This window comes from Microcebus murinus, chromosome 20 (genome assembly GCF_040939455.1).
Source record: "Microcebus murinus isolate Inina chromosome 20, M.murinus_Inina_mat1.0, whole genome shotgun sequence".
Classification (NCBI taxonomy): Eukaryota; Metazoa; Chordata; class Mammalia; order Primates; family Cheirogaleidae; genus Microcebus; species Microcebus murinus.
Genome location: NC_134123.1, coordinates 34249556 through 34276640, shown reverse-complemented (window position 1 = coordinate 34276640; position 27085 = coordinate 34249556). Strand labels below are relative to the sequence as shown.

The 27085-nt window shown below is 55.6% G+C and overlaps 1 protein-coding gene across 3 annotated transcripts; it reads left to right on the top strand.

Annotated features, from left to right (window-relative positions):
• Positions 1-37: 37 nt before the first annotated feature.
• On the top strand, positions 38-26905 carry FBXO31 (F-box protein 31). 3 transcript variants are annotated; one of them, XM_012735720.3, is made up of 10 exons: positions 38-415; positions 10963-11034; positions 12577-12663; positions 17191-17267; positions 19402-19569; positions 20171-20245; positions 21436-21545; positions 21891-22044; positions 22649-23022; positions 24805-26905. In XM_012735720.3, the coding sequence occupies exons 1-10, from the start codon at positions 67-69 to the stop codon at positions 25025-25027; spliced, it is 1689 nt and encodes a 562-aa protein (XP_012591174.2). In that variant the 5' UTR covers positions 38-66; the 3' UTR covers positions 25028-26905. The 3 variants fall into 3 exon arrangements, with proteins under 3 accessions (XP_012591174.2, XP_075851962.1, XP_075851963.1); XM_075995848.1 differs by lacking the exon at positions 38-415 and adding an exon at positions 4202-4220; XM_075995847.1 differs by lacking the exon at positions 12577-12663.
• Positions 26906-27085: the final 180 nt, after the last annotated feature.

Sequence of the window (27085 nt, the reverse complement as noted above, 5' to 3'; positions counted from 1 at the left end):
GTGGCCTGCGCGGGGCGTGGCCTGGCGCGCGTGCGCAGAGCGCGGCGTCCGGCCGTCAGTGCCGGCATGGCGGTGTGCGCTCGCCTCTGCGGCGTGGGCCCGTCGCGCGGGTGTCGGCGGCGCCAGCAGCGCCGGGGTCCGGCCGAGACGGCGGCGGCCGACAGCGAGCCCGACACGGACCCCGAGGAGGAGCGCATCGAGGCGGGCGCGGCGACACTGGCCGGGCTGGGGGACGGCCCGTGCGCGGGCCCCGCGCCGCCCCCGCGCTGCTCGCTGCTGGAGCTGCCGCCCGAGCTGCTGGTGGAGATCTTCGCCTCGCTGCCCGGCACCGACCTGCCCAGCCTGGCCCAGGTCTGCACCAAGTTCCGGCGCATCCTGCACACCGACACCATCTGGAGGCGGCGCTGCCGGGAGGGTGAGTGCGCGCGCGGCGGGGTCGGGCCTGGGCGGGGGCGGGGGTCCTGGGGCGGCGGGGTCTCGAACCTGGGAGGGGGCGGGGATGCTGGCAGGGGCAGGGGAGTGGCCTGGGCCCCGGAGGAGGAGGGGGCGCTGGAGGAGGAGCGGTCCTGATCGGGTTGGGTGCTTAGACCTGGGTGGGGGCGGAGGTGACCCCAGGGTTGGGGGACCTGCCACGGGCGCGGGGCCCGGGTGCAGAGAGGAGATGTTCCCGGGTGGGGGTAGGGAGCAGCCTTAGTGCTGCCCACGTTGGGGGTCCGGACGGGTTGAGGGGTGCCCCCGCGGGGGGGCCCAGGCTGGGACCCCTGGAGGTCCGGGCGGGACACCAGCTGGAGTCTGCCGGCTCCTCCCTTGCCCCTGGCTGGGCGCAGGCCGTGATGGGCGAGAAGGAGGAGCTGGAGTCAGTCGAGGCAGGGGTCCCAGCGGGCGTCCCCGGTGACAGGCGGGTCTGTGCAGACGAGGGTAGAGGTGTAGGGGGTGATTCCCGCCCTTGCCAGGTTGGGTCGTTCTCTGGGGGGCAGTTTCACACCTGTTGCAGGAGAGGTTTAATCAGTCCAGAGTTCAGGGCTCTCTGTGCTTAAATGTTGGCAGATTGCTGATGGTCAGTCAGCGCTCATACTTTGTTGAGAAAACATCCAAATAACACAACAGCAAGGAAGAGAGTAAAACTCATCTGATTCTGCACAGGACTCCCTGTACTTAGTGAAAAATAAAAGCTCATCAGAGACCCCAGCAATCAAAGATAAACCCGCCCTTAAAATTTTAGAAAAATTTCTGTCCATATATATATGTAGAGTCATGCACACGTTTTTACCCAAATGAAATCAGGGCCAAGCACTCTGGAAGGCCTAGCACTCTGGAACTAGCACTTGTAATCCTAGCATTCTGGAAGGCCAAGGCAGGAGGATTGCCTGAGGTCAGGAGTTGGAGACCAGCCTGAGCAAGGGAGGGAGACCCCCATCTCTACAAAAAATACAAAAAAATTAGGTGTGTGGCATACACCTGTAGTCCCAGCTACTGGGGAGGCTGAGGCAGGAGGATCGCTTTAGCTCAGGAGTTCGAGGTTACAGTGAGCTATGATGATGTCACTGCACAATAGCCCCAGCAACAGAGAGACACCGTGTCTCAAAAAAAAAGGGGGGGGGACACAGAGTAAATGTAACTGGAATTGCAGCTCAGGATAAATTCTTAACAGAAATATGCAAAGTCCTGATGAAGATGTAGAAAGAAGATGGGAGCTGACATAGGAGGACTACTCAGTCCTGCCTTTCCCGCTGCAGTTGGGCACAGCTGTCCCAGGATAGACACAAACAATTAAAATGAAATAAATAAAAGGTATATAGTGAATTCTCCTTCCTCTCAACCCCTTCTGCCTGGCTGTCTGCTCACCCCCACCACAGGACCACTGTTACTTTTCTCTTAGTTGGGCTACCAGAGGTTTTTATGCATGTGTAAATAAATGCAAATATCTGGTTATCTCCCACACTTTCCCCAAAGGTAGTGTTGTTGTGAGCATGCTGTTATGTCCCTAGCTGTGTTTATTCTTGGTATCTCTAGTAGAACGTGCCACATCAGCTATAGAGACTGTCTGTTTTGTTACAGCTGAGTGGCAGGCCAGCGTCATCACCTATTCATCCAGCCCCTCTTGACGGTGCTCAGGTGATTCCCAGCCTTCTGCTTTTGGAAATACAGCTGCCAGCTGGGTGCGGTGGGTGGCTCACGCCTGTAATTGTAGCACTCTGGAAGGTTGAGACGGGAGGATCACTTGAGGTCAGGCTTTTGAAACCAGAGCCAGACCCCATCTCTACTAAAAATAGAAAAATTAGCTGAACCTCGAGGTGCATCCCTGTAGGCCCAGCTACTCGGGAGGCTGAGGCAGGAGGATGGAGTTTGAGGATGCAGTAAATACTCCAGCCTGGATGAAAGAGCAAGACCCTGTCTGTAAAAAAACAAAAAAACAAAACACCTTATATACATATGTATTTATTGAGGTGGTATGAGGTGGCTCATGCCTGTAACCCCAGCACTTTGGAAACCCGAGGTGGGAGGATCACTTGAGGCCAGGAGTTTGAGACCAGCCTGAGCAACATAGCAAGACCCTGTCTCTACACATAAATTTATTGGCTACTTAGATTCCTCTTATTTGCACTGGTTTCATCTTTGCCTTTTTTTTTTTTCCTATTTTTCTTTGATTTGTGGGTTTATTTCTATCATCTGGATAGATTTGTTTAATATATTGTAAAACGTTTTCTCATTTATAGTCATTTGCTCTCTAATTCCATTTATAGTGACTTCTGTGAAATTTCCAACTTTAATCCAAGTTACAGATTTTATTTTATTTATTTATTTTTTTGAGACAGAGTCTCGTTTTGTTGCACAGGCTAGAATGAGTACCGTGGCGTCAGCCTCGCTCACAGCAACCTCAAACTCCTGGGCTCAAGCAATCCTCCTGCCTCAGCCTCCCAAGTAGCTGGGACTACAGGCATGTGCCACCATGCCCGGCTAATTTTTTTCTACATATATTAGTTGAGACAGGGTCTCGCTCTTGCTCAGGCTGGTTTTGAACTCCTGACCTCGAGCAATCTGCCCGCCTTGGCCTCCCAGAGAGCTAGGATTACAGGCATGAGCTACCGGCCCAAGTTACAGATTTTAAAAGTGTTTATGTGATAAGTTGTCAGCCCAAGGTCACTGAGGGTGGCAGCTGGGTCCTTGGAGCCTAAGTAGCTCCCTCTGGCAGCTCCAGCTCCACCCCATGCAGGGCAATCCCCTGAGGTGGTTTTACAGGTGTCTCCTTTTGTTAGTCTAACTGTGCTTGGAAATATGTTCAGGGATAGTCTTGTATGAGACAGCTCTGATCTTATTTGTCTGAGACCCGAAAGCTCATCTCTCCTGAACTTGACATTTGGTTGTGGTGGATGCTAGTGAGGCCACTTAAGTCAAGTTGATTTAAGTGAAAACCAGGCTGGTCCCCGGCTGCTGGGAGGTGGATATCCTAGCCTGTGTTTCCTGGCGGGGCATAGAGATGGCTCCGTTTCTTAGTGTCTCGGGAGGGTGAGTGAGACTAATCTGTGGGTTTATCACTCATTGTTTACGTGTTTGCTTCCTATATTTTAATGATTGGATTTCCCAAAACAGAGAACAAGCCACAAAAATGGGAGTGGGAAAGAAGGAGCTCCCCCGCCTGTGTTGACTGTTTCAGAGAACTCCGCCTGGACTGTCTCAGGGCAGTCAAGGTATGCACGGTGAAGAGCTCTTTGCAAAGCGATAGGGTGATTTAGGGGCAGGGGCAGGAGACACTGGAAGCTTAAAATGAAGTAGTTATTTATAATTCTTGGTGAGTGAGCAACTCAACATTTGCAGTGTCCTGTTAGCAGTAGTAGACCAGTTATTTTTACACGGCTTTGGCCTTACCCCTCCGTGTTGGAAAGTGGAGTGACTCAGGCTGAACTGGGGCAGCCTGGAGCCGGTGGTGTTTCTCTGGGCAGGTGAAGGAAGGTTCCGCTGAGAAGCCAACTCGTGCTCCCAGTACTGGAGCGAGCATGTAACCAACAGAGGTGGTTTCCCATGTGCTGGAGAACAAAACCAAACCCACCCAGCCTCAGGGCCTGGCCATGCATCACCCCCTTGGCTGCTGGCCTCCTGCAGGCCCTGCATGAAAGGCTATAAATAAGCCGGGTTCTGAGTGCCAGGGGCAGAAGCCAACTGCTGTGTTTGCCTTTGCCCCTGGCTGGACTTTTCTTGGTTAATGCTTTACTGTTCAGTGGGTGAGTTTTGAAATGCTAGCCCCTTGACGCTGTTCACTTATGAAATACTTCATGACGTCTGCCTAATAAGGCTGATGAGTTTGGAAAATTCAAACCCTAATTCTAAATCAAAATATTCAAATAATAACAAAAGATAGATTTAAAAAGAGGAAGCACTCATATCCCCCCCCCCCCCCAGGGAATGAGGCAGGAGGATTGAGTGTTACTTAGCTTCAGATCTGCCAGGGAATTTATAATTTATAACTTGCCTGTTTCTTCCCTTGATGGTAAATGTTTTAAAGTCTCATGGAATAATATTTGTACAATATTTTGATTATTTTTTAGTCTAAAATGGGTTTAAATTTCATCATAACTAGAAATACCCTTTTCCTATACAAGTGTTGAACTTAGGATTTTTCAGCTTTATGTTGGTACAAAAGCAGGCCATATTCAGTGGAAACCATACTTCAAGTACCATTCTGTTTATGATTTTCAGTATGTTACTCAGTAAATTATGTCAGATACGTAACTTTATTACTAAATAGGCTTTGTGTTAGATGATTTTGCCTAGTTTGTAGGCTAAGGTAAGTTTCTTTTTCTTTTTCTTTTTTTTTTTTTGAGACAAGAGTCTTGCTGTGTCACCCTGGGCAGAGTGCAGTGAGTGGTGTAGTCGCAGCTCACAGCAGCCTCAGACTCCTGGGCTCAAGCAACCCTCTTGCTTCAGCCTCCTGAGTAGCTGGGATTACATGTACCACAACACCTGGCCAATTTTTCTATTTCCTTTTTTTAGAGATGGGGTCTCACTCAGGCTGGAGTGCAGTAGTGCAATCATACATAGCTCACTGTAACCTTGAACTCCTGGGATCAAGGTGTCCTTCTGCCTTAGCCTCCCTGGTAACTAGCAGTACAGGGACATGCCACCATACCTGGCTAATTTTAAATTTTTTTGTAGAGTTGGTGTTTTGCTGTGTTGCCCAGGCTGGTCTCGAACTCCTGGACTCAAGTGATCCTTTTCCCCCAGTGCTGGGAATATAGGTGTGAGCCACCATGCCCAGGCTCAGTGCATTTTCAACTTAGGATATTTTCAGCTTTGCATTTTCAACATAGGATATTTTCAACTTCCAGTGGGTTTATTGGAGTGTAAGCCCAATTCCAAAAGCAGCTATAATGTCTGATCTTTATTTACAATGAAAATGGGAAATTAAAAACCAATATTCAATTTTGTTTTTGCATGCAGAAGAAAATGCAATTTCTGTTCTTTAAGACATATTTTTAATGCTAAAGAAGTAAGCTAGAAAGTGAATCTGGTGCTGAGAAATGGAGTCAAGGTCGTCCCCCCACCCCCCGCCCCCCATAGCTGGACAGACCCTAGTGACTTAGCCAAGGGAATTAGTTGGTTGCTGGAAGTCCTGGCATTGCTGTTCCTACCATTTCTGGGTGTTTGTAACTTGATGTATCCCGGGACCTGGGGTTTGGCCCTCTGACTGGAAAGGGCTTGTAAACACAAGGGCATCTTGGGAGTTTGTAGAGGAATAAGTGTCCTGTCTAAACACAAGTCCCTTCCCTGCCTTCCCTCCCCTCTCTGGAGATGGCTGGGGTTTGTGAGTCAGCATCCTGGGACAGAGATGCCTTCCCTGGCCACCCTGGGGAGAGGGAGCAGAGGGAGGTAGCGGGACTGGTGTCAGTGGAGGAAGAGGAAATGTCTGAAATTGTAGGCAAGGCTGGGGTGAGATGATCCAGAGTCACACTAACAGATGAGTGGTGTGCGGCGTCACAGAGGGCGTCCGTGCCCTGCAGGAAAGAGGGTGTCTGGGGATGACAGACGGGCCTTGGTGGGAGGCGGCTCCCTGGGCCGGGGTGGCAGCCGGCCATGGGGGTAGGATGGCGCTGCAGGTCCGCTGGCTGTGAGAGCCGGGCTTCTCCAGGCTTCTCCAGGTTCTGCTGCCCGGAGACTGTCTCGGCAGGGATCAGACTCGTTGAGAATTAAGTCCCCCTGGTGCGGCAGTTTCAGCCATCCTGTTTAGCATCCCAGGTGGTCCCTGTGTTTGGTGGAGACATGTAGGGATTGGGTCCAGGTTTTGGTTTTTACATTCTTCCCATCCTCAGGGGGCTGGCTGCAGGGGTGTTTTCCAGACCTACTGCATTATTTAAAAACAGAGTTTCATGCAGTCACAGTAATGGCTGAGTTGCAGTGAGTGTGGGGGAGGCCCAGCACAGGTCTGAGGTCCCTGCCGGTGGTCGGAGGGTTGCCTCGTGGCCTGGCATTTCCCCAGCTTGTTCCCTGTGCCTTAACTTCCTCTAGCCTCAGAAGCAAAAGAGTTTCGGCCGTATTTCCTCAAGGGTTATAATCATCCCCTAATTTAGTGCAGACACAAATGCAGTCTTTCCAATCAATACTGACTTTTAAAGCGGGCAGCACACCTTCCTTCGGCGCGTGTCCTTGACCCCTCCTGCTCCAGAGCCACAGGGTCCTGCCAGCTTCGGTGTCCACCCTGAGGCGCCGCCGCTGATGTGGGAGTGCGTGCCGCCTGCTCGAGTTCTCCACCTGCACATCCAGTCGCCTTTGCCGGCTCCGCTCTCCCCTGCTGAGCCCAGCCCCTGGCGTTGGAGTCCCCTGGGGCTGGGGCAGAGGTCTCTTTCCAAGCTTGTCTCGTGCACCCACCAGCTCGCCTCTCATGGCGTCCTGGCGACAGTGCCTTTCCCCTGAGGCGCTTTTGGGAGTGTGACGATGAGTTCCCTCTGATTGTGGTCCCCAGCATTCAGACAGGGCACTGGTTCATGACCCTGTGTCTCATCGCCACCTGCCCCCACGCGAGGCATGGGTAGCATCGCAGTGCTGTGGAGGGTGCACCTGGTTCCCTGCACCCTCTGCTCCAGGGAGGAGCCTCCGAAGCAGCTGGCTCCCTGGAGCGGAGGGCAGAGGGAGAGGGGGCGACAGAGGGGGCACTGCAGGCCATCGCGGTGGGAGAGAGACTAGACAGCAGGGCTGTGTGTGTTCAGGTTTGCGCCCTGGTAGCCCCTGTCACTCAGCAGTGAGCTCTGTGGGACAGGAAGTCAGAGTCCAGAGAGTGGTGGCCCCTGGCAAGGGAGTCGCCAGAGCACACAGCTTCAGTGGTAACTGGGCTCAGGCCAGCTCACTGGACCGTTCTTTCCCTCTTGGCAAAAACATTTCTTAAATGGCTTTTCGGAAATTTTCTGGTTGGAATATGTGAAGTGGCAATTTAATTTTTTATTGTGGTAAAAATAAACATAAAGTTAGCCATTTTACCCATGTTTGAGTGTACAGTTCAGGGGCACTAAGTACGCTCGTACTGCTCATACTGTTGTGTGGCCATCCCCACCATCCATCCTCAGACCAAGACCCTGTACCATTAAATGACAGCGCCCTGTTCCCACCCTCCCCTTCCCTCCCCAGCCCCTGGCCCCACCAGTCTACTTTCTGTCTCTGAATCTGCCTCCTCAGGGACTGCGTGGAAGTGGAATTCTACACTGTCTGTCCTTTTGTGACGGGCTCATTTCATGCAGCATAACGTCATAGGGTTCGTCTCTCATCAGGAGTCCTAGCTTTTCAAGATTGAATAGGATTCCATTGGGTGGGAGACGACACTGGTGTAACCTTTCCCCCTGGGGCTGCGGTGAGTGAGCAAGGGTGGGAAAATGTCTGTTTCCTGCCTTCATTCTTTTGGGTGTATACCCAGAAGTAGAGTTGCTATGTCATATGGTAATTCTAAGTTTACTTTTTTGAGGAACTGCCATACTAATTTCCACAGTGTGACCATTTAATTTTATATATTTCTTCCAGCTCACTCACTTTTTTTCTTCTTTCCAACTTTTGTTACTTTGTTGCCATCTTTGGAGTACACTTTCCAAAAAGAATTTCCTAATCCATTTCAATAGAGGGAAAGGAAATAGATTAGCAGGGAAACTTTTTGCATTGACAGCCTACAACACTAAATCCGTTACTTAAAAAGCAGCGTAGGTTGGCGTGCTATCTTTATGTCATCTTGGGTGAGATTGGTACAGAAGGATGGGGGTTAGCACTTGCTGGTTTTTCTGGAAGGAAGGGTACGTGGTTGCTGGAAAGTACACTGGCCTTAAAGCTATTTTAAGGGCAGTTTCCTTTGTTGGCTTGTTGTGAGAAGGTTGATAGAACAGTAAGAGGATGTGGAATTGTTCTGAGCCACTATTTAAGAAAAGATTTTTTTCAGCATGTGGAAAATAAACATTTCTTGCAGGAACAGTTGGATCAGAGTGACATTTTACTCTGGTGTGTTTGTTATGTCCTTTTGGGAACATCAGGAAGACCCACTGAGGATTGTCATATTTGTCAATACTACACCATAGTTTTGCTTTTCTTCTGGTTTTTAATGTCGGTTTTGTGGATGCTTTATTGAGCATCCAGTTCATCACCTACTTGGTATTATCAGTACCATTGTTGGCACTGGATACAGAGATCTGTGCTGGCCTGGGGCTCTGACGATGCTGTCATCCCAGGCAGAAACCCTGGAATCAGTCAGATGTCTGTGCAGTTGCTGGAAGGCAGTGCCTCGTGCCGTCAGGTTAGAGTGAGCGCTGGACTCAGTGAAAATGCACAGAGCCAGGTCACCAGCCTTCAGCAATCTGAGCAAAGAGAAGCTGCCTACGACAATATGGATGCCTTGCCAAGGGCTGGCTTTTGACTTCAGGCAGCACGAACAGGGCACCGCGGGTGTGTTTTCTGGTCTCTGCCCTATTACCTGACTCTTGGCACTGAGGACCGGAGCATGTCGCCTGCAGCACTTGTACATGTCACAAAACTGTGCGGTGTGAGAGGACCACTGCTGGCATGCAGACTGCACCGGTGAGGCAGTGTCCTGTGCGCCAGTGGCGTGCTGGAACCCAGGAACCGTCCTTTGAAAGCCACACGGAAGACACACTGAAGCGCCAGCCTTTGCTACGAAGTAACAAGTTTGAATTGCATCCTTTGTGCGAGAGAAGGAAAGGTGTGTTTGTGGCGAGCCAGACAAAATAGTGACAGCCGACTGGGTGGCTCAGGAGGAGACCCTGGGTCGTGGCCGGCATCCAGCAGTACGCACAGGAGATGCCGGACACGGTCTGACAGTGAGCGAGGCTCCTCTCAGCCGGTCCGACACGTTTGGAGACCTCGGGGGATGGGGCCCGCTGCTGGTTGACGAGGGTGGGTGGTCTGCAAGGACCTGGGCGCTGCAGGCTCTCAGACTGCTGGTGGCTCATGGTACCTGCTGGCATTGTTTCCTCCTTGCTTCAGAGTGGCAGGCAGCGTGTTTCGGTTTGTGGAGTTGCTCATGTGTGCTCCCACTCCCCCTTGCCGGTGGCGACTGTTTGCTGATGACTCTTCTCTCTCCTCCAGTTAGAGCTGGAGACTGCTGAGAGTTTGGAAAGGGAATTTAGAGAGGATTGAGTCCAATCCTTTCATTCACGGTGAGAAGTGAAGACGTTTATGCTGCAGTCACTTGTAGCTCACACTGCGCACTTTGTCCCGGCTCCCCCAAGAGGGGGCCTTGCGGAGCCTCCCCGTGGGGTCTGAGCATCCTGTGACCTCCGCAGACTCACAGAAGCAGCAGCAGACTTTCTTTCTGTGTGTTCCTGCCGTCCCAGGCGAGCGCCTTGGAGAGCCGGAGACCTCTCCCAAACCAACGTATTCCATTGTTGACAAATTTTCGCTCAAGAGATTCTTCCCAGTCCTTGGTCCCACCTGGGAGGCAAATGTCACATCCACAGACAGTCAGACAAACTGGAGTGAGCTGGTATCATTCGCTCTGCCATCGCAAGCAGCAGGTGCCGGGGTGGTTTGGGAGTGGCCCCTGCACTTCCCTGGGCTGGTTTGCAGTGAGGACAGACTCCCGACTCACTCTAAGCTCTCGTTCCTTTGTGGGAGTCATATCCCCTTGCCGAGCCTGTCTCCTCGGTGTTGAGTCAGATGACATGGCGACTCTCACAGGCCTGCTGGCGGGACGCGGCACAGCGATGCCTGGCAGGCCTGGCCTGGTGCTGGCACGTGGGAGGATGCTGGGACTGACAGCAGTTCTGTGGTAGGGAGGTCAGCTCAGCCGGGGCTGTCCTTTCAAAGGCGGGTGAGACCTGAGCCGGAGGAGCCGGCAGGGTGTGGGTTGGGACATGCGGATGGTGACTGAATAGTGGAGCTGGGGGGGAGGGGTCAGGGAGGAGGGGCAGGAGGGCGCTGGCAGTGGGGTGTGAACAGGGGGAGTGGAAGGTGCCAGGGAACCCTTCACTGAGCCCTGGCCCGGGGCAGCCAGTGCAGAAGGACGAATGTCCACCTCCTCCCTATGACTCACATGGTTCTCGACAACCGGCCTTGCAGCTGAGTGGAACAGAATCGGCGGCATGGTGAGGCACGTGGGGTTGAATAGGCCTTTGTGGCCGTCTGGGCCCTAGCACCAGTGGTGATCACGTTTCCATGGGGACATGGCACTGTGTCCCGACAGCCACACCTTATTCATAAACCAAGGATTGTCTGATTTTGGTTTGTGTGGTTAAGCTCTGGAGCTCATCAGAATAGTGCAGACTATTATTTCATCAAGGGTGATGCTGACAAAAAATAATGGCAACATTGGCGAATGAGAGCGTTGCCTGACCGGGGAAGACCAGTGGGGTCCCCATGGTGAGAGACGCACACTCGGGAGCAGGGCCAAGGCCACGTGTGCTTGCGGCCTCAGCAGCCTGTCCACCCCTGTTGCTTTCCGATTTCTAGGTTTTACATTTCAGCAACTGTTTCTTGTTACAGAGTATGGTGTTTGTGAAAACTTGCGGAAACTGGAGATCACGGGCGTGTCCTGCCGGGATGTCTATGCCAAGCGTGAGTAAATCTGTTATCGTCCTTGTTCACTTTGTACCAGAAGCGGACGAATGATGAAAACAGTTTGGCCCATGGTTCTGTTTTCTCAGACACTAACTCACACTCGCAATCTACGTTTTAAATATGGCACTGGTGGGAACAGCACCAGGATTGGGGCCCTGCGTCATTCGCTTTTCCGTGCATCGTGGGTGCAGTGTCTCTTGCTAGGCATCCTGGACCCCTGGATCTGAGAAAGGGGGGCTGCACAGGAAACAGCTCTGGTGCCCCTGGCGCTGCCTGCCGCTCTGGGCCTGGGCCTGGGCCTCCAGCCCTGCGAGACGTGAGCAGACGCTTCCTGGGTGACCTCCTCCCTCTGGCCTTCAGTCATAGAGAGGCTGCCCCTGCCCCACCGAAGCTCCACCTTCCCCTCAGTTTTCCATGAGCAGGTTGAGCCTCCAACACCCTATTTGTTTTTTCCCCGGATCCTTTGCTTTCTGAAGTCATGGGCAACATTCACGGAGTACTCAGTGTCCTTCCTCAGCCCCACACTGCCTCCCCAGCCGGCCTTCCTTCAGTGCCGGGAATGTTTCCATCTCTCGCTCTGTGGATGAAACTGTTGGCTGTTTCGGATGGTCAGTGGTTTCCATGAGTGTCTCACACGGCACGTTTTCCTCTCCTGACAGCTCTTTCAGTTTGTTAAGCCATTTGGCCCATATTGTCTCAAAGCAGTGTGGAACAGATTTTTTTTTTTTTTGAGACAGAGTCTTGCTTTGTTGCCCAGGCTAGAATGAGTGCCGTGGCGTCAGCCTAGCTCACAGCAACCTCAGACTCCTGGGCTCAAGCAATCTTCCTGCCTCAGCCTCCCGAGTAGCAGGGACTATAGGCATGTGCCACCATGCCTGGCTAATTTTATATATATATATATATGTTAGTTGGCCAATTGATTTCTTTCTATTTATAGTAGAGACGGGGTCTCGCTCTTGCTAAGGCTGGTTTCAAACTCCTGACCTCAAGCAATCCACCCGCCTCTGCCTCCCAGAGTGCTAGGATTACAGGTATGAGCCACCGCGCCCAGCCAGATTTCTAAGAGCTGTAAGCACCAGAAGTAACACACGGTGGGGACACAGGTGATAGAGCGAGACCCTGTCTCCAAAACAAAAATTAAAAATAAAAATACAGGTGGCTCACACCTGTAATCCTAGCACTCTGGGAGACCAAGGCGGGAGGATCACTTAATCAGAAGTTTGAGGCTGAGGTGGGAGGATCAGTTGAGCTCAGGAGTTCGAGACTAGTCTGAGTGAGAGTGAGACCCCATCTCTACTGAAAATATAAAAATTAGCCGGGCGTTGGTGGTGCACACTGTGATCCCAGCTACTCGGGAGGCTGAGGCAGGAGGATGGCTTGAGCTCAGGAGTTTGGAGTTGCAGTTAGTTACGATGATGCCACTGTACTCCAGACAGGGTGACAGAGCGAGACTGTATCACAAAAACAAAACAAAAACAAAAAAAAAACAGTCTTGAAAAAGGAGCCATCCTTAGCCCTTTCCCTGCTGTGTCTATTCAGGTATAAACCCGCGCGTGAAGTCAGGACGTTTTATGAAAATCCTCCCCGATTACGAGCACATGGAGTACAGAGATGTGTACACCTGCCGTATGTACCTCCCACTGGCTTTCGCTTTTGCGGCAGCGAGCACGCCTAGAACCCGCATGAAGAGGGTCTGAGCACAGACCGGACTGCTGGGGCCCCAGAGCAAGCTGACCTCCTGGCTTTTGCTGTCTTTTCACCTGGCCGTGGTGTTGCTCTGTGGTCTGGCCACGACAGAGGTCACAGCAGAGTGCAGGCCCCAGGGAAGCTGTGTGGGGGTCGGGTTTCTCCAGCAGCTTCTGGGTTTGGGGCAGCACTGATCGAGATCACTGTGTGGTGCACATTTTAACGTTGGTTGATTATGGAGGAAGCAACTGCAAAAAGTCATGCAGAGGCAGCAAGGAGAGAACAGTAGAAGCTTTAAAACTTTTCTCAGATGAGATGTAAGTAGTTGACTTCTAGGCTTTATTAGTTAATCACATTTTAATAGCATACATGATTTTAGAAAAGCATATACTCACAGTGGACAAACACAGGTAGCACCAGTTCATTCTTTAGAACCAGTCCCTCTTTCATCTGGAAAGTTTTCTAAGCCACAGTCACAGGACATTAACGTTGTGTTCGCTGCGTTAGCTCAGAGAGGCTGGTGGAGACGGGGACGGCGAATTTCAGCTGGGAAGAAAGAGACTGGAAACGCCTGCCCGCACTGACGGCCGTGCAGGGGCTGTTGGAGGCTGTGGAGCCCCCACTGTCCCCACCGCCCTGCGGTCCCTTCAGCCTGTCAGAGTGCCCTGGTCTTAGCGTGGCCCGCTGCGAGCCACACAGTTCTGAGTTTTATAAATACCCAATTTCTGACAAGTCCTGCCAGGAGCAGAAAGAACAAGGGCAGTTCACAGAAGTTTTCCCAGCATTCTGTTGGACCCTGGGCAGACAGCTGCAGTTTGATGACTGGAGCCCGTGTTACCTAGGGGACAGTCCTGAGGTTAATGCAGCGATGCCTGGTGTGTTCAGCCTGCTTTGGGTGGTGTCTGAGCTCCCTGCACAGCGACTAACACACCTGCCTTGTGTGTGAACAGGTGCGGAGGTGACCTGTCTAGCTGGGTGGAGGTCGAGGGCAACAGACACATCAGGGTCTGCGTGAATAGCATCCTGGGGTGGGGAGGGGCTGAGACTGAGACTGCTGGGGAGGGGTGGGCATGTTTGGAGACACCAGTGCTGTCCTTTCCCAAACCTTCTGGAAATAGCTGTCTAGAACATTTTGTCGTAGACGACCTGCTCTTCCCGCCTAGCAGTCGATGCCGGTGCCTTCTCCAGCCCCGTGGGAGAGAACGGCTGATGTAGCGAGAACTGATGAGAACAATCGATCCTGCTGTGCTGACCGGAACCGCCTGGCCTGGGCTTTTCAGTACAAGTGGACAGTCACTCAGTGACGTCATCCCTCCATCCCAGGGTTCCTCCGGAGCGTACACTGTGGAGCTAGGGTGAACTCTGACAAGCCTGGGGCAGGCTGGGCCTCCGGGACCCAGGGAGCCCCCATGGTTGTTCTCCGGGAGCTTTTCCCAGCTTCCAAGGGGTAGACCCCAGCTGCTGCTGGGGGGACTTTGGGAGCATCTGGACTCTAAGCCCCATGAGTGGTGGCCCTCAGTGCCTGCGTGGGCATGTGGCTCCAGACTGTCACATGCGTGTGCTCCTGTCCCCCCTACGGTTTCAATGTGGTGATAAAAATAGTCGTTGTGGAAAACCTGGAAAATCCAGAAAATATAGTGAAAAGCATCAGTTGTAACATCAGTTGCATTTCTCTGGGGACACGTTTAAACAATCAGTGGTCTGTTAGCTCCACAACCTGCTTGATTACCAGGAAAAAGGTTCTTTGTACGTGAAAAAAGAAACCCAATTCAACAACCAGTTTGAAAGCCATCGTGTGTTTGTGTTTCCAGTATTCGCGTGTTCTTAGAGTGTTTAATGGAGGGCACCTCAAACTTCGCTCTGTGTTGTCACTGTGACCTTTCGGAGGTCTGGCTGATGAGTGTTTAGGGACCTCATGCTGTTTGAGTTTCCGTCACCCTCGAGCTGTGAGACGGTGTTGTTCCCTGGTTGTGTTTTCCTGTGGACCCCGTGCTTTTGGGCCAGGGAGGACGCCGGGGGCTGGACGTGAGGGATCGAGCCCACTCCCTGGACGCAAGGCTGTCTGCGCAGCAGCAGGTCAGCCCGGCAAGGCCGAGGACCCCAGCTCTGCCGAGTAGTTTTGTGACCTCAGATTGGCTTCTTCCAGGGTGTCTTTCCTGCTCGTTTTTTCTCCTGGCTGTGTGTTGCTGCCTGGTACTCTGGACGGTTTGCATCTGAAGGGTGCTGGGAGCGCTATGGAGGAGTGCCTTGTCCTCGTGACGTGTCTGACACATGCACTCGTGTGCACATTGATGGAGACGGTCACGCTGCACTTTGAACTTGAAAATGACCGTGTGTAGGCAGAGGGCGTCTTGAGGGTGGTGTTCCAGGTTGCTCTGAGCAGGTACAGGGGATTGGGGGCAGCGTCACCCCCACCTGGTAAGGCGATGGAGGGCCACTTTTGACCCTCAGGTGACTCAGGCACTTGCCGCACAGAGCAGCCTGCTGGGAAGGCTGCCTGTGCAGCCCCAGCCTGCCACGAGGAGCTGGGGACACCTCGGGACGGAGAGGAGGGAGGAGGTGGTCGGGAAGGATGAAGACAGAAAGGTGCCCCCGCGCCTTCCCTGCCGTGCGGGGCGGCGCGCTGAGTCCCGTGCTGGGGGCCATGCGGAGGGACTGCGAGATCCATCCTCTGCGCTTGGTTTCGCCAGTGTGCCAGCTTCATGCTTCGCCGTTCTGTGTTCCTTCCTGTTGCCAGTCGGAGTTAGCTGGCAGGGCCGGGACGGAGTGTTTCCTGTTAGTGCTTTTAACGCCTGGAATTACAGGAATGTGTCCACCCCAAAAGATTATTGTAGTGTTTTCCAGGCTCTCCTATTGGGCCGGATCTGTGGTCCTCAGAGTGTGGTCCCAGGCCAGCGGCATGAGCATCTTTGGGGGAACTTTTTGAAATGTAGTATTGGCTATCAACACCTGTTCTTCCACATAAACTCTGGAATCATTTTGTTAAATTATTTTCAAAAACCTTTGGGTTTTTAGTTGGAATCACATTATTTATAATCAGTTGGGGGAAACTTCTGACTTCACAGTATGTTCTTCCCATGGAAGAACATGGCGTGTCTCTGTCTTTATTGATGTCTTAAAAAATGTTAGTTGGTTTAATTTGCTTATTGCTGTTATGACTGGGGTCTGTTGTTTTCTCCCTCTGAGTTACCGATGTGGCTTTGTGTGTTCTCTCGTTACCCGCCTCTCAGTTCTGCTGGAGATCGGGGCTGCGCTCTGGCCTCCAGGCGTGCTCCAGCAGCCCCTCAGGTGCCCAGGGGTGCTCCTCTGCCCACCTCGCTCCTGCCTGCTGTCCTGGTGGCGTCCTGGGGGAGCTCAGCCTCCCCTCATGGGCAGCCCCATGTCTGACGGGACCCAGCACTTTCTGCCCCTCTGTTGGAGGCTCTGGAAGCCGGTGCAGGGCTTGGTGGCTGGCACTTGCTGGGCAGTCACAGCCTGGATCACCCACCTCTGCCCTTGAGTGACAGCAATGGGCAGGTGTCTGCAAATCATCTTTTCTGTTGGCTCCTCCTCCTGCCCGGTCTCTTAGCTCTGCTACCTCCTTCCTGGGACCACCCCCAGATCAGCTGTTGCATCCAGCAGAGAGAACCCAGACCCAGATAGGGGAGTCACCAAGCGTCACCTCCTCCTGGTGTTCACGCTGGTGTCCCTTCCTTGACGTGTGAGGCTTCTTGAACGGTGTGAGCTGACAGTGCTGGAGTGGGTGAGGCAGGCTTCAGCAGGCATTTAGTGGGCAGGGGGTGGCTTGTGCAAGGTGGGGACGGGCTTGTGAATGCAGAAGCGACTGTGGGGGCTGCAGAGGGGTCGGTGTGATCCCCGTTAGGGGGCTGAGAGGAGCAGCAGGCGGTGTGGACAGGCAGGAAGGCCGTGCAGCCAGACGATGAAGGGCCAGCTGGGAGCCACGGAGAGAGGTGACAGGTGGGCGGGGAAGGCAGGCACCGGCACAGTGGCCCAGGCCCCATGAACTGCAGCTGCTCTGGAGGCGAGGGGGCCTGGGCTGGCTGGCTTGGCACGTGACGGAGAAGTCCAGTCTCAGGCCTCCTGAGGGTAAGGACAGGATCTGATCATTAGTTACCATAATTGCAAAGGTCTGATCGCTTCACATGCCCGTGAGGACCTGGTCTCCTGGCATGAGGAAGGCGCTCCACCCGCTGTGCGCGTCTTCTGTCATCCTCAGAGGGCTTTCCCAGCCTTGTTGAGTCCCCATGACAGGAAGCTCATCACTTATAGGAAACTCACTCCATTCAGGCTTCCCAAAGACAGTGTCATCTTAGAAATCTTTGGACACCTGTAGGCGAGGTCCGGTGCATGTTTGTTCAAGGCTCTCGCGCAAGCCTGTGGGTGGCCTCTCCAGGACGCCTCCCCGTCCCGTGCCGTCCCTGGTTTGCAGCAGCACAGGCCTAACTCGAGGACTCCTCTCTCCCGTAGTGCTTCACCGGTACAGACACATTCTGGGACTGTGGCAGCCGGACATCGGGCCCTACGGGGGACTCCTGAACGTGGTGGTGAGTGAGGGCCCCGCAGGCGGCGCCCGGTGGGGAGGAGCTAAGCGCTCTGGGACCAGGGGCACGAGCCTGCTTTGTGTGTCCAGCTCCGCCCTCACAGTCAGTACCTGACCTCCGCACGCACCTCTGCAGCCCTCTCTGCCTGGCCACAGCGGGCGGCGGCCTTGGGGAGGGGTGGAGGCCGGGCCGCTCCCGTCCCTTCTCTTCAGGATCTGGGGCCCCATCTCTGGGCTGGTGGTTCCCTGATGTCTTCAAGCAGCATTTAGAAACCTTCAGTGGGTTCAGCTTTGTCGAGGGTCTTAGCAGGAGGGTCGGTGTGACCGCCGCTCCTTGGTCGGAACTAGAAGCAGAAGTCTTTCTATAGTTTCACTTTGTATGTGCTTCTCAGTCACTTGCCTATTTATTTTAAAAAGTTGCTCGTTTTTTGGCCCATTTAAACAGTTAGGTGTTCTGATACTTCTGGGTGTTGGCAGGTGTTGCGTGTGGAGTGAGGTCCCCCGTGGTGCAGGTATGTCCCCCCTGTGGTGCAGTTGTCCCCCTGTGGTGCAGGTGTCCCCATAGCCTACGGGCTCACTTTCTGTCTTTGTTTTTTAGCGACAGGGTCTTGCCCTGTCTCCCTATCTGGAGTGCAGTGGTGCAGTCGAACTCCTGGCTCCAGGGGTCCTCCTCCCTCAGCTTCCTAAAGTGCCTGGACTGAGGCGTGAACCCCTGTTTCTGGCCCTTTCTTGTTCCCTTGAACAGAAGGCTGGAGCCCCCCAGGCGTATGTGGTTAGACCCTGCGGTGTCACTGTAGCTGATGCCACAGTAAAAACGAAGTGAGCTGCCCTTGCTGGGTGCCGGCGTTTAGATTTTGACCCCTTCTTTTGTGCACTCTGGGCACGGAGCCGAGTCCAGTCCTGTGTGCGCCGTTTAACCGCAGCAGGTGTGTGTGCCCTCGCCGTGGCCCTGCACGGACAGCTCTGTGCAGGTTCCGGGGCCTGGTGTCCACAGGCCGCCGGGTGACCGGTCACTCTGCATGTTGCTCACCAGGCAGGGCTCGGTGGGGACAAACGCTGCTCCTTCTTTGTAACTTGGCGGAAGCACCCGCTGAGACACACACGCATGTCGGTTTGAGGTCACTGGGATGAGCCTTGCTTTTAGAATGTTCCCTCCAGAGACAAGCCAGGCGCTGTCAGCGTGGGCGGATTTCTTTCTTTTCTTTTAGTCGGGAGGGCGATAATTGTTTTTCTTACTGGCAGTGACTAATAGAGTTAAAGCAAAAAACAAAGACCAAAAAAGCAGCCTCTGGAAAGCGGGATAATTAAGGAGACGGGAAGAGTGACACCAGCTCCCTCTCGTCTCAGACTCATCGGCCACAGAGATCACATCCTCTCCTCGGGTGCCGGGGCCGGGGCAGCGGGTGCAGCTCTCCGAGAAGGGGGTGGCTCTGGTCAGGCGCCGTGCGGGCTGGTGTCGGGGCTGCCCCTGCTTGCATGTGCTCTCCCTCGACACCCAGGGGACCCGGGGACAGGATGGCGGGACGCACACCTGCAGGTGTCACCTCCTGGCTCCTGTTCTTGCAGGCGCCTCACTCCCGGCACCTGTCCCTCCCTGAGCTCTTGTTTTAGAGCATTTTAAAGCAGATCCAGGCCCGTGGCAGTTCATCCCTTCCTGTTCCAGGATGGCATTCTCAGAGGAAGGTGTTTCCTCACCTGTCTGGCAGGTCACTGTCACACCTGATTAAAGTGGCGTTGACTCTCGATGTTCCCTGGCGTCCAGCCTGAATTTCAGCTTCCCAGGCTGCCTCTTAACTTCGGCTTGTTCAGATCAGGCAAACAGGGCCCTCGCGCTGCGTTTGTCTCGTCTCCGGAGCCTCTTCCCTGCTGAGAGTAGCACCTATGCTCTCTCTGTTAGCTCAGCGCCCTGGCTGGGGGCTCGCATCGTCTGGCTCGCTCCCTCCCGGCTGTGGAGCTGGGAGCCAGCGCTGCGGTGCTTGCTTAGGTTCGGTCTGGCTGTTTCGTTGACACCCCGACCAGCCCCTCAGAGGTGGGGTGTACGCTGCCTGCCACTGCCGGACAGGAGATGGGGCACGCGGGGCCACTGTCGCTCCGCCTGCCTGAGCCTGCACCTGGCCCCCTGCCCACACCCGCTGCAGGTGGATGGCCTGTTCATCATTGGCTGGATGTACCTGCCCCCCCACGACCCGCATGTGGACGACCCGATGAGATTCAAGCCCCTCTTCAGAATCCACCTGATGGAGAGGAAGTCTGCCACGGTGGAGTGCATGTACGGCCACAAGGGGCCCCACAATGGCCACATCCAGGTGCGTGGGGGCCGGGGCCTCCCTCAGATACAGCGTGCTGGTGTCCGTGCGGGTGCCAGCCAGCTGTGCTGCGGACAGGTGGCATAGTCTGGGGAAGGGGAGGGAGGTTCCGCCCTGGCCCGCTGTGCGTTGCTGGCGCTGTTTGGTGGGACGGGACTCCTCAGGCTCACTTGGGACGCCCCGTCCATCCGTGTTGGGTCAGAACCACTGGTTCTTCCAGCTGCCGTTCCTCTGTGTCTTTTCTCCTCTTTGCAAGAGTATCGGCTTGGAACAAAGTACTCTGCTCCCATGGGGCCTGGCGGAAGGCGCCCCAAGGAGCACCGTGTTACTCCGCACACCATACGAGACATGGGCCCTGCGCCGCTTCCGAGTCCCACTGGGAAGTCGCAGGCGCCCCTCTGGGACACGTGGCCACCACCGCCTGCTCTGGGAGGGGTGGTTCTGCACTCCCTCTGGACGGCCCGTTTTGGTGGCATCTTGGGCATCTGTGGGTGGGTTTGGTGGATGTAGGTGAGGGACGGGTGGTCGTGGCCACCCCATCATGCTGTGACTGTGTTTCTCAATTGCAATGTCCTTTTTCCTTCTGTTGTGAACATGCAAGATTGTGAAGAAGGACGAGTTCTCCACCAAGTGCAACCAGACGGACCACCACAGGATGTCTGGCGGGAGGCAGGAGGTGAGTGGGCCTGCGGGGGGCAGTGAGCCTGCCCTTTAGTCTCCGCGGTGGCCGACCTGGCCTCCCCCAATGGGCAAAGACAGACACTCGAGGTCGAAGGGTGTGAAATCGCCAGCATGCAGCATGGCTGTTTCCCGTGGTGCTGCCTGACGTTGGCAGGCAGAAAATGCGTCTGACATGCTGTCATCGCGTGGGTGTGAGTACGTGAGTGCGAGCTTTTGGTCTCTGTCACCCCTCGGAATGAACCACATGGAAATGGTTGTTTCCTTAATTAGCCTTCTTTGCCCCTGGCGGGAGCATCATTGCTAAAGGGCTGCCGGGAAGCTTCTCTGTGCGAGTTGCACCCAGCGTGCGTGTTCAGGGCTTCTGTGTTTTCCATCCTTGAGCCCCAGGTTCCGGGTCCTGGCAGGGCAGCTGGGGAGCCTGTGTGCTGGGCTCTCTGTGTTTGCATGACTGTTTTCACATTGCCGTGAGCTGTGGTTTTCTGACCCAGTCACACTGCCGTTTCAAAATAGTTTTACAAAGAACTTGAACTTGTGAAATACAGGATACTCGTGGCTTATATTCACTTGTTGGGTGTGTCTTTCTCAACCAGTTCCTGATTTTCTGGTGGTTTCCCCGTTAGCCAGATACCTGCAGGGAGAGCTGAGATAAACAAGGTGTGTGTACGTGGAGTCTGGTGAAGGTCGATGAGTTCCCTGTTTTCCTATGTAGATGACATGTGTGGATGACAAACAATGGGAATGCTTTCTCTTTTGTAATACTGTCATTTTACATGTAGTCACACGTGCAACATGTATGTGACTGCCGCAGTTCACAATAAGTTCTTAAATAAGAGAAAAATGTCAGCGTATTTTCCAAGAAAATGGAAACTCCTCAGCTGTTGAGGCCTTAACGCCACGTATTTCTGGTAATACATACTTTGGGATCCATAAAAGTTCCCGTCAGGTGACTTCCATGTGTGAGTGCACTGATTCTGAAATCCAACAGTGTCTTTCTGATTGCAAGTGCTTCGTGTCAGGAGCCTGGGCCCCGGCACCCCGGGAAAGCCGGGACCCAGAACCTTCGCTGTTCGCGGACGGGTGCGCACACACGTGGCTCCCCTTTCTCTCACCCAGCGCCGTCGCAGGTGCTTCCTGCCGTGCGTGGGCGTGATGGGTGATTTTCACGGCCTGTGTGTTCTCCCGAAGGAATTCCGGACGTGGCTGAGGGAGGAGTGGGGGCGCACGCTGGAGGACATCTTCCACGAGCACATGCAGGAGCTGATCCTGATGAAGTTCATCTACACCAGCCAGTACGAGTAAGCGCAGCCGCTCTGCACCGCGACTGTCTCCGTCTGATCCGGGTGTCTCCCTCCAGCCTGGCTCGGCTTCTGTCTGCTGAGTCCTGCACAGGGCCCTGCGTGGGGGTGTCGCTCTTCCCCCAGTGGCGGGGCCCACCTCTGGGAGCCCTGTTGGAAGTGGACGATAGCGCCTGCGCCCTGTGCTGTGGGTTGGCGGGGGAGGGGGCTCTCGGAGACCTGTGGGGACCCCAAGGCCCTGGCTGAGCTGCCTCACCCCACATGGCTCAGCCCGGGTGCTGGGTGGGCCGTCTCCCTGCCCGCTCCACACAGCCTCCCGCGCTGACGCCGCTGCTCCCTCTGCAGCAACTGCCTGACCTACCGCCGCATCTACCTGCCGCCCAGCCACCCAGAGGACCTCATCAAGCCCGGCCTGTTCAAGGGCACCTACGGCAGCCACGGCCTGGAGATCGTGATGCTCAGCTTCCACGGCTGGCGCGCCAGGGGCACCAAGATCACGGTGAGCGCCGTGCGCTGTCCCAGGCTGTCCTGCGGGGCTCAGCTCTGTGGGGACTTGAGTTATTGGGGGGCAGCCTGGGAAAGGAGCTGCTGAGCTGCCTGGTGACACCGGGTGCACCCACCTGGAGACCCTGCATTCACAGGTCGCTGTCGCACCTGTCCTGGCTGTAGCCGCGGTGAGCCCAGCAGCGAAGCCCCTGTCCTGGGTCTGAAGGGGCTGCTAAGAATAGGTGCTCACTTCCCACCACTGGGCCACCATTCACACTGTCTTGGCCTGTCGTCACGTAGTTATAGTGGGGACTTTCTGGCTGGTGGTAGTAACGTGTTCTGGAGGAGCAGAGCCACCTTCCCGAGCTTCCTGGGACCAGTGCCACGCATTCCCTCCACCCTACCCTGAGTTTGGACTCCCCAGTACCTTCCCTCTTGGCGCTGCTCCAGGTGCCACTGTCTGGGGGCCTCTGACATGTGGCTCCATCATATGGGATGGTTCCCAAGTCAGCAGGACACTGGCTCGAGGCCTTTGGCCACAGGCGGAGTCTGCCTGGACTCTGCACAGAGGCTGCTGTTCTGGTCCTGAGCCCCGCTGACCCCTCCCTGCCCTGCAGGGTGACCCCAACATCCCCGCCGGGCAGCAGACGGTGGAGATCGACCTACGGCACCGCATCCAGCTGCCCGATGTGGAGAACCTCCGCAACTTCAACGAGCTCTCACGCATCGTTCTCGAGGTCCGAGAGCGCGTGCGCCAGGAGCAGCAGGAAGGTGGGCGAGAGGCAGGCGAGGGCCATGGCCATCAGGGCTCCCGGGAGCCACCGCCGCCCAGCAAGGAGCTGGACGCGGCGCCTGCCAAGGACAGCGGGGAGCCTGGGGACGCGGCGGCCGCGGGTGAGCAGTCCGCCCAGTCTGGGCAGGGGCAGCCATTCGTGCTGCCGGCCGGTGTGAGCTCGAGGAACGAGGACTATCCCCGTACCTGCAGGATGTGGTGAGGACATGGTGGCCCTGCGCCGGGGTGGGCCGGGTGGTGGGAGCTTCCAGACTAGGGTAGGACCTCTGGCCACTCAGGCTGTGTCCCTTCCTGAGCAGTTGGCCGCATGGCTGGGTCTCGGGACAGAGGCTTCTGGGCTTCTGTCCCCCTCCTCGGGGCTGCAGCTGGGGACCTCAGAGCTGCTGGGGCAGGAGGCTGCAACCAGGTGCCTCACGTCACTCTGACAGGCACCTGCACCGCCGGCTCTGAAGTGACTTCACAGTCGAGGGAAACACGGAAACTGTCCGACAGCCATGACAGTAGAGAGCAGAGAACAAAGCCACCCTGCCCGCCCCCCCCGCAGGAGCCCAGGGGTAGCACTGCTGTGCCCGGGTGTCCCCATAACGTCAGTGCCGGCGCTTCTGCAGTCCCTAGTGAACGCAGCCTCCCTGCCTCCTCCCGCCACCTCCTGGGGTCTCCTGCCCCTCTCGGCCACGCTGGGCCGCACCTGGTGCGAGACGGTGTGTGGGTGTGTGGAAGGGGCTGGCGTCGAGGCTGCGTGACGCTTCGTCCTTACACCTCGTCTCACTTGACCTCAGAGAGCAATGAGTGCTGAGAGCTGGGCCCTGAGGGGTTTAGGAGTCTTGGTGGGGCTTTCTTCATGGCGCACAGTTAGGATAACAGTGGCTGGGTTTTGGGTTTACAGAGACAGGCATGCAAAGAGCATTCCAGTGTAATTTCTACTGATGTGAGTCTCTGAGTGGCCACGGAAGAAAAGCCTTTGTTACCCTGTGAGAGTATTACAGCTAGCTCCCAGTTGCTCACGGCGTGTGCCGTGGCCGCTGGCTGGGGAGCTCCTGCAGGACGGTGGTCCGCCCTGTGCTGAATGTCAGGGGCTCTCGTGGCCCGGGAGGGGCGAGCTGTGTCCCTTCCATCCTGGTTTGTGTGTCTGCAGGGCCTGGCCAGCACCTGCGTGGGGGATACCTGTTGCCTGTTTTCTGTGCGTAGTGGCCATTGCTCCACCTGCCCCTGGGCCATGGCACTTCTTTCTCCACCTGAGATGCCCCTGCGACACGGGCGCTGCTCCTCTTTCCCCGGGGCCAGGGTGGCAGGGGTGGGTCCTGGGCACCCCTTAGCCGCTCACCGAGTGGGAGCACTTAGTTCTGTGTAAGAGAGGCGCAAGCTGCCTCCGTCCTGCTGTTGGCTTCAGGGCCGTACATGAGCATTTGCAACTCCTGGCTCTGGAATTCACGTCAGCCGCAGGCTAAGTTTTATTATAACTTAATCATTTGTATGGTGGCATAACTGGCCAGAAGTTAAGGTCTTTGTCACGTTGGGCCTGCTTAGAAGGTGTGTACTTTGGGACAGAATTCCTCGGTGGGCCTGTGGCGGTGTCTCGTGTTAGTTGGGTGAGTTGGTAGAGGGTGGTCAGTGGTGGGCCGATCACCAGGAGAATCCCAGTCCCCTGCGAGGTGAGTCAGCGCTTATCCCGAGTGGCCCAGAGCCCTGGCCTCTGCATGCCGAGGGCTGTGCTTCCAGCAGGAGGTCTGCCCGCGCCGCCCCCTCCCAGCGGCCCCTGCAAACACAGGCTGTCTTCGGGTGCCGTCGGCCCACTGGCTCTTAGCTTGTGGCTGTTGAATAGTGGAAGTGGCTCTCATGGCCTGAAGGGTGTTGGAGAATACTGACGTGGCTCGTGCTCAGCTGGGGCCACTCCTGTGCTTTCGTGGCTCCCTCCGGCCCCCCTCACGCCTCCCCCCCCCCGCCCACCCTCCTCACGCTCCCCCTCTTGTCTCTCTCTAGTTTCTATGGCACCGGCCTCATCGCAGGCCACGGCTTCACCAGTCCTGAACGCACCCCCGGGGTCTTCATCCTCTTCGACGAGGACCGCTTCGGCTTCGTCTGGCTGGAGCTGAAATCCTTCAGCCTGTACAGCCGGGTCCAGGCCACCTTCCGGAACGCAGACGCGCCGTCCCCACAGGCCTTCGACGAGATGCTCAAGAATATTCAGGCCCTCACCTCCTGACTGGCCACGGCTGTGCGCACGTCCCCACAGCTCCGGGGCTCTGGACGCGACCTGTGAATAGAAGCAGCATGCACTTTGGAAATGCGGCCTTCTGCCGGAACGCACACCTCCCGTCGCCCAGCCCGGCTGCCCCGAGCACTCGACATACGGCGTGTGACACATGCCCCGTGTCTGTCAGTACCGCGATGGGAAAGCTGAGCATGTCTTGCCAAAATAAAAAAACAAAGAATGAACTAGAATAACCCAGATTTCGAGGGACAGCTGCAGGCACATGAGAGTGAAGTGGCGGAGTCGTGCACATCCTCGGCTCCCCGGTGGTTTTCCAGGGAAAACACGATCCTCCTTCAGAGAGTCCTTTTCTCGAGAGCAGGTACAGCAGGTTGTGGGGGGGCGCGCCTGCCCCCTCCCCCCCATGGAGCCAGCAGAAACGACCCCGAGAGGGGTCAGGAAGAGGCAGATGGTTCGGGCTGGGCAGGTGGCTGGGGGCGGTGCGGAGAAGGAGCTCCCAGAAGCCGGTGGAGGGTCAGGCCGGGGTGGGATCCAGGATTGCATTCCCACTTCTCTATTGACTCACGTGGATTTTGGACGAAAGCGTTTCATCCCAACCTCAGTTTCAATCCGTCAGTGAAATGGGGTTAGCGACATGGGTCACTAGGAACTGTCACTTGTGCCTGCCCCGACCACGCGCTCTAGCTTGGAACCAAGGCCACGTTCTGGCCACGTGACTGCCGCAGCGGCCTGCTCCAGACACAGCGTTTGATCCATGCACGCCGCCCTCCCTGTGCACGCTGCCCTGTCAGAACCAAGTCTGTGGGGTCACGCATCTGAAGTGGTCCCTGCGTTTATTGCATTTGCGTGGTTTATACAGGGGCAGTTCTTGGAAGTGTTAATGGCCAGAAGTGGCCACGTCAGATGTGGAAGCCCCTCAGCAGGTGGGAGGACAGCTTTCTAGAAAAGCCGCACCTACGTAGGGGTGCACTTTGGAAGCCAGGGCCTGTCGGGGACCCTGCAGCTCCAACACCCCAAGTGCTGCTGCTTCTGCTGGCGTTGTGCCCAGCGTTGTGTTAACACCTGCACTGGGGACCCTGTTGAAGATTTTAGCAATGTTAGTGTCACCTGAATGAAGAGCAGTGACCACAGGGCCTGGAGCTGGCCCCTCCTCCAGCCTGTCACCTGCTCTGTCCCCACGTGGACTTGTGGGTGCATCCCCCTCTACCGCTCATCCTGGGCTGGGCACCCTGGACTCGAGGGACCCACCCCCAGATGTGACTGACTTGTGGTGCCTTTGTACAGAGACCAGCCTGAGGATGTCCCAGGAAATGTTTTCCCGATTAATCTCTCCCTGACTGGCCTTTAATCAAATAAAATGAAAATTCCCATTGCCCGAGCTTCAGTCCGTTTGCAGCTTCCTTTGCTTCCCAGAGAGACTGGCGAGTGGTGTGGCCGCAGCGCTCAGTGGTACTTTGCCCGCCCTCAGGACGAGGGCGTGGAGAAGCGCACCCCGGGCAGCCCGGGTCCAGAAGCTCCCAGACCCCGCGCTGCGGGAGTTTCTGCTGCTCCTGCAGGGAGTTGAGGGCAGAGTCCCCTTTCTGGTCTCTCACAGGATTCGTCTAAATGCCCTCTCTGGTCGTGACTCTGTGTGTCAAATGAGGCAGTCCCTGAATGATGGTGACGGTGGCCACGAAGCCCCAGGGCCACACGCACGCAGGCTGGTGCTCTAAACAGCGCACCACTGTTTAAATCAGGAAGACGCATTTTTTACCAAGAGCCTGAGGCTCACTCTAAAGGGCCCGTCCCATCGAGGTGTCCCCTGGGGCCATAAAGAGCACATGGACGGGGATGAGCATTCTGATTAAAAAGTCTCAAATCCGAATGTGTGACCTGCTTCTAGTGTTTGGTGTGTAAATGGTTTCCACCAGTAATGACTAATCTCGGGCCACGGTCGGTTCAAGCGGCTGCTGGCTCTGGTGTGTGGGTGCTGTGGGGTCCTGGCAGAGCCCCCGGCCGGGAAGGCGAGGCCTTGGTGCCCGCACAGCGGGTCCCTTCTGGCTGTGAGGA